This window comes from Juglans regia, chromosome 6 (genome assembly GCF_001411555.2).
Source record: "Juglans regia cultivar Chandler chromosome 6, Walnut 2.0, whole genome shotgun sequence".
Classification (NCBI taxonomy): Eukaryota; Viridiplantae; Streptophyta; class Magnoliopsida; order Fagales; family Juglandaceae; genus Juglans; species Juglans regia.
In genome coordinates, this window is record NC_049906.1 from 38,089,383 (window position 1) to 38,096,578 (window position 7,196).

The 7,196-nt window shown below is 38.1% G+C and overlaps 1 protein-coding gene across 1 annotated transcript; it reads left to right on the forward strand.

Annotated features, from left to right (window-relative positions):
* Nucleotides 1-1,133: 1,133 nt before the first annotated feature.
* On the forward strand, nucleotides 1,134-3,958 carry LOC109015026 (peptidyl-prolyl cis-trans isomerase CYP28, chloroplastic-like). The gene is made up of 2 exons (XM_018997521.2): nucleotides 1,134-2,020; nucleotides 3,506-3,958. Exons 1-2 carry the CDS (start codon nucleotides 1,297-1,299, stop codon nucleotides 3,712-3,714), a joined length of 933 nt encoding a protein of 310 aa, XP_018853066.1. The 5' UTR covers nucleotides 1,134-1,296; the 3' UTR covers nucleotides 3,715-3,958.
* The last annotated feature ends 3,238 nt before the right edge of the window (nucleotides 3,959-7,196 follow it).

The following is a 7,196-nucleotide window of genomic DNA, read 5'->3' on the forward strand; positions in this document are numbered from 1 at the left end:
GCTTATCAATGCAGGACAAGGAGATTGAGCGGAGGCCGTACCATCGCAACTGCAGCTGCGCAATGCATAAGTTGAAAGGTGCTTCCTCTAGTGCTTGTTTTCACCAAAGGAAAATCTCATTTCCAAAGAAACATTCACGGACAGAGAATTCTTTGTTCATAGCAGCTTCCAAATCCTCTTACGGCTCCGTTAGAAGAAAAGACGATAGGAACTACTGCCAACCTTGAGTGTTTTTTCACAGAGTTAGAGCACAGATTTCTTCTACTGTCAAGAATCAACTCTTTTTATTCTTCTGAGTTCTTTTGTGAACAGTCTGTCCCGTCTCTTTTTACTCTTCTACCTAAAGGAAAAAGTATCTGCAAATTTGTTTTGTTTTTTTTTTTCAGTGACAGCTTAATACAACGCAGTACTTATGTAATTCTTGGATGAAGACATGGGGGACAGAGTCCTACATTCGATTACATACTGTCGGAAATACGATTACAATGTGTTTGTGTGGGTTCAGACCCCAATTCTTGTCGAGTTGCATCCATGGAAATGCCCATAGGAGGTTGTTAGCAATTACTCTGCCCCCATAGATAAAATAACTGTGTGCAAGTAAATAGATGCAGACATTAGAGAAAGTTGCCGATTAGTAAGCTACATGGGGTTCAGGTAGATAGACGGGAGTAACAGCCTAATTGGTGGTGTGTCACTGTGTGCTACATCCCATGAGCAAGACTAGAACAATGCACCCTCTTCCTTTAAGGAGACTATTCTGCACGGTTCATTTATATCATATTCTGAGTGTCCGTGTATACATGCTGAGAGAAGTAAAAAGTCAATCAACTTGGGGATCTAAAGAAGATTATTCTGCAAGATTAATTTACTAAAGTCAGAAAATTCTCACTCCAAGATGACCTGTGTAACACCAATAATCTTGCAACTCAACAGTAGCTAGGTATGAATCATTCACTGGGGATATAACATGGCATGAAGAAGTACTTTGTTCAAGATGAAAAGTCAGAGTGGCCACCAAAGCATTTCTCTTCAATGATATAGAAAAACAAGTGAATCAGAACCAAAACCATTTATTTACAGCTGAGAGCCGTACGTTCAACCATACATATCCACGTATAAATTCGTACCCCCTACCCCCTTTTCCCTTTCTTCCCCTCCAAACAGATCCTCTCCTATCCCAATGCTTTAATAAGTATAGACCCCACAGTCTCTATCCGTCCTTCCTCTCTCCCCCTCTCTCAACCTCACCCTCGCTCTCCGATCCATAGGCTGAAAAGTGAACATGTTCACTGCATCATGGCCCGCTCTCTAACACTCCATTATCCCCAACCCATCCTCTCCCAGACCCACCACCACAAACACCAACCTCCGCTCCACCTCAACCCCAAAATCCCACTCACCCGCCGCTCCCTTCTTCTCCTCTCCTCTTCTTCACTCTCAATCGCCACCACTACACCACCTGCCTCTCCTGCAACCATTCTACCACCGCCGCCGCCGCCGCCGCTAGACACCACCATCACTGACCGCGTCTTCATGGACTTCAGCCTCTGCCCCACCACAACCTTTCCCTCCGGTACCGACTCCTCCAACGCCCCACTCTGCTCCGAGTCCATCCCGTTAGGCCGCGTTATCCTCGGCCTCTATGGCCACCTCGTCCCCATCACCGTCACCAATTTCAAGTCCATGTGTTCTCCCACCTCCTCCTCCTACAAGAACACCCTTGTCCACAAAATCTTCCCCGGCCAGTTCTTCCTTGCCGGTCGCCAAGGCCGCCGCGACAAAGCCGAGGTTCGCCCTCCCCTTGACTTGCCTCGTAACACCGAAACCATCGACTCCAAGGCATTCATGCTCACGCATTCCCGTGCAGGCGTTGTTTCGCTGTGTTTGTCTGAGAATGATGACGAGGATGAAATCAAGCTCGACCCCAACTATAGGAATGTGGAGTTCTTGATCACCACCGGACCTGGGCCGTGCCCTCAACTCGATAGCAAGAACATTATTTTCGGAACAGTGCTTGAAGGTGAGTTAGTGTTTTCAAGTTCATGGTTATTCAGTGTGTTATGGAATTTCATGCCATCTAATAACAATAAAACGGATACATTGTTTATTCTCCGAGTACTTTTTAAATATCAAGCACTCAGACTGGAATGGGTTATTTTGTGGGGTTGATGTTAGTTCTTGTGCTCATTATCATGATGTTGAACACTCCTACTAGAAATGAGCTCTCTTGGTATGACTACCATGTGTTTGGTGTTTGGTCAAGCTTGCAGTTCTGATAATTAATTGATAAAATTCAATATTTGGTAGAGGGCATATAAAAAAATGTGATATTTTCGATTAGTTAATTGATTTCTGGTTGTTTTCCAATTTGGCAATAACCTCTGGCTTTGCATTGTTGTGGAGGGATTCTAGTTAAAGGTTTTTGTGAAAATAGAAGTGGATTTTATTTCATTTTGCTCTTATGTAAGATTCTGTTGATGCCTTTCCCCCAGAATCGAACGGATTTTTATTAATATGCTAGAATGCATTTGGTACTTTAGCCCCTTTTTCCCAAATTTTGTTATTGGAAATTTGGAATGAACATCGAATGTGCTTGTGCTGTCTTTTTTCTCCTCCTTAAAAGTTCAATCAATATATACAGAAGTTGAAAATATTCTCTTACAATAATGGCCTCAAGGTATGCATGATCGTCTTGTGCGAAAAAATGGTCTTGTGCCTTTTATCACCTTTTGTGGGCAATGTGTAGTGCATGAGGGATCTTAATCGTGGTGCTAATCCATTAAAATTCTGTCTTTAGCTTATAGCATACAGGTCTAGCTAAGTAGCACTAGCGCAGATGCTCATCAGTACGATAAAAAAAAATGTCTCTGCTTTCTTTGAACATGCAACACTGTCCCAGAATCTCTATTATAGGACGTCTTCTGGTTCACTTTTCTCAGTCAGTCCGAAGCATACAAGAGTTGATATCTGGAATGTATTGTACGCTGCATATAGATGCTTAATCAGGTTTAAATTGTGATGAAATCTCCAGGCATGATATTTTTACAAAACTTAGTGACTAATGTAACATTACGGGGCCAGATTTTTAGGCTTGAACTTTTGGGTTTAGTGGGATGTCCAATTATATTCATCAATGCCTCACCAAAAGATTTTCCCCAACTGTTTATCTTCCCATCAACAACAATTATTTCTTGAAATTATCAACATGAACTTCTTCATCCCAGTATATAATTTCATACATTTTCTGATAGGTAGTATATCATTTCATATATATACAGTTACATATCTGTTATGTGTGAAAAATTTGTAATTGGACAACAAACTGACGAATTTCACATAGAATGAGATTCTGTTTTGGTCTTAAAAACTGAAAACTAACTTTAAGGCACAAGCATAGAACAAAAATACAAAGGATCTTCAATGCAAAAGATTGTAAAGAAAATAAATTCTGCTATACTATCATCAAGAGCATGATCACTAATCTCTCAGCTGAACTATATCTCAGGTTTGGATGTCGTGGCAGCCATAGCATCCATCCCCACATACAAACCAGGTGAACGGATTCGCCAATTCAATGACTTGGCTGAATTTTTTGGAGATGAAAGAGCCCAAAATGCTCGCTCAATATGGAACAGGCCTCTTAAAACTGTATATATCAGTGACTGTGGAGAGCTCAAAGTGGCTAAACCTTCCCTCTCTCCTAGTCTACCTTAATCTCACTAGTCACTGATTCAAGGTCCTTCTCGTACCCACTTGTCAATTTTTCTTGTACTGCCCGTTTCCTATCATCCTTTTCTTTTTTTTAAAAAAAGGAGAGCACAGTTCAATATTCTTTAATTTTCTGGATGCAACTCATTTACAGAGCCTATTGAATGTGTATGTTCAACAAAGTGCAATTGTGCACAAACATCTTTTCATCTGCAATCTGATGCATTAGCAGTTTCTTTTTGATCCTCTATACACCCGATTATGCATTGTTGGTATGAGCTGACACAACCTTCAACTCCTATTAATGAGGACACGTTTACTTTAATTCAGACACTGTGGCATCTGAAACTTTGCTTTGGATTATGCGTCTTGTTCTGGCAGTCAAAGCTTGGTTTTATATTTGAAGCTATTATTCAAAAGCATGCTTCTTGTTTACCAGAACTCAGGCCCTCAATAGTGCTTTCCTGGTCTAAACCCATATTGGCCCAAAATAGGCCCTCGATAGTTTTGTTTAGGCTGCGTGAGTTAAAATGATAAAATATTATTAAAATATTATTTTTTAATATTATTATTTTAAAATTTTAAAAAATTGAATTGTTTATTATATTTTGTATTGAAATTTGAAAAAGTTATAATGATGAGTTGAAATGGGTTTAGGAACTGTTAGAAATAATAGATCAAAATATACAACGAAAGCGATATTACCACACAAGAAATATCTTGGATCTAGTGCGGTTGTTCCACAGATTCTCCAGTATTGTTGTTCATCCATGATCTTCACATCGATGGTGGAGTGTTTTACGTGATAATACTAGAGCAACACTCACACGTTTCACAGCCTAGATGCCGTGACTAGAGAGAACCATTTGAGAGAGAGTTTGTTTGTTCAAGTGTTTTCTCTAAAGATTGGGAGAGACTATTTAAATAGTCTCTCTAGTATAACCCCCTGGCTGGCCATTAAGGGCTAGCCATCAAGCCTCATAAAGTGGCTTAAGAGCCACTTCATAACCCCCAAGAGGAGGTGAAGGGGTGCCCACTATGGGTGCCCCTTTCTTACAGGAACTAAATGAAGCCTAAACAAACTACTTTCAAACTTATACTCGCACTAACTAGACGTATAACTTTGTATCGAAAAATACAGAGTTGTCACCTTATCTCCGATAGGGAGCAGCTCCCCTCCAGCATCTAAACCTTGTTTGTTTTGCAGATGAGATGAGATGAGATTAAATTTAAAAAGTTGAATAAAATATTGTTAGAATATATATATTTTTAATATTATTTTTGTTTGGGATTTAAAAAAGTTTAATTAATTATTTTATTTTGTATTAAAATTTGAGAAAATTATAATGATTATATGGTATTAGATAAAATGAGTTGAGAAGTCTCCTTAAAAATAAACGGTGAAATCTTCCCTCTTTCAAACTGGAGAAGACCACATGGACTAAAATAAATCTGACAACTCAAAACATGCCATGTCACACTAAATAATTAAGTCCCTTGTCTACTGCCGAAGACACTCCCACATTCCCTCCCACAAAAATTGCTGGAGAATGAGTGTAGACTTGTTCGCATGGAGGGAGCCGACTCAGCCGAGTTCCATGGGTATTGAAGAGATATTGGTATTTCAAGGGAAACCCAGTTTGGAAATGAAGAGAGAATTTGAATATGACAGTTTTGCAAAATGACATGTTTATATGAATCAATAAACCAACTTGCTTTTTCTTGGTACTCTTCCTCTTGAAGGAGAAGAGGAACAACCCATTAGATGCTCCGAGCTAGTTGTTCTTCCTATTTCTATTATATATTCAATTAGATTAGATTAAAAACAAAGGAAAGGTCAGCAAGGCGAGGAATGAAGGGGAGTGTGGCAGCAATAACAGAGACGATTACTTTATCTTAACGTGGCATGTTGTGGATCATTAGATTTGACGAGAATATTTGGGAGACTGCATGCATGCCCTGCTGGAGAGGAGACGCTCCTCTTATGATGACCCACCAAACTTCATTACCATGACTAAGCAAAGAGAGAATGATAATCCCATATTCTCATTTCATTTGATTAGAGGCAAGCTGCTAGCTGGTTTGGTGATGATTTCAAACACATATCTGACGATGCATGCACAAACCTTTAGCCAGTCAGTCGATCGGCACGCAAAAAATAAGGTAGATTTCCACCTGCTACATTAACTTGGAGAAAGTAGTAACCTCTGAAAATACTAATTTATTACCGGCCACTTTGAAAACTTGGAACCAATGTATACTACCAACCAGGCAGCATCTAAATTATAGGGCATGAAAGTCGTCAGAATTGATGGGTAGGTCACCATGCATTTCAAACAACTCACATGATATGCATACAACACATTTATTAGTTTTGTTGAAGATTCTTCATCATAAGCAGTTATTTATAATAAAACAGAACCAAATTAAATGCATGGAAAGCATGAAAAATATATGTCGGTTTATTAACAAAAATATTGGAGCTAGCTAGCAAGAATATTAAATGGAGGGAGGAGATCAGAAGGAACTTGTGATCATATGGTGATCATATGTATAATGTCGGCTCGATTTGTATCACCTTCAAAGATTAATTACAGCTTATGAGCTATCTAAAGATGGGGCATTTGAAATGGCTATAAATACATACATACATACATACATACATACACACATGCATATATATGCAGCATCTGATCATGTTGAATCCATGTAATTAGATTAATGCTGCTGCATCAAAATTGAATTTAAAGCAAGCCAAACGTGAAGGATGGATTCTTGGTCTTCCATGCATGTTCAAGTACTACAACTAAAACATCATGCACAGCCCCAAGGGCGGCTCGATACAAGTTGAGGCCTAAAGCGAAATTTAAACGAGTCATTTATAATTATAATACAATAAAATATAAATTATTATACGGAATATTTTCAAATTTTTAAAATCTTTAAATACAATCTTTGTGAATTTATATTTAACTTAAAATGAGTTCTCAATGCAAATTTTGTGCCTCAATTTAGCAAGATCTTAAAAAAATTATTTAAAATATAAATAACTCATTGTATTACTTATTAAAAAAATCATTGTATTAAATATTAAATTTAGTATTATAGGGCCTTGCACACATTAAAAACTATAAAAATTATTTAAAATTTTATTTAATGAAATAGTTTTTTTTTTCAAAAAGAATTAAAAAAAAAAATCTCATTTTTAGTTTTGGAGGCGTTATGTAAGATGGGGCCTTAGGCAATGGCCATTGAGTCGGCCCTGATCATGCATGCAGTGGCAATATTTAAGTTTGGTTGTATTCGCCAAGTTTCTTTGGATCAGATGGTATAAAGATTGATCTCCAAACGAGAAATTCAAGTTCGAACCTCCACCTCTTGTATAAAAATAAAAAATAAAAAATAAAAGCTTGGTTGTTTCCGACGTACTTTTGACATGATCAATTCTATTGCTTTACTCCTGACCATATAAATACCATCCACAACTC

Excerpts from the sequence above, each read along its gene's own strand:
- LOC109015026 (XM_018997521.2), top strand. The coding sequence starts at position 1,297 with ATGGCCCGCTCTCTAACACTCCATTATCCCCAACCCATCCTCTCCCAG. Across the intron at positions 2,021-3,505 it reads TTTCGGAACAGTGCTTGAAG|GTTTGGATGTCGTGGCAGCC; the intron begins GTGAGTTAGTGT and ends ACTATATCTCAG.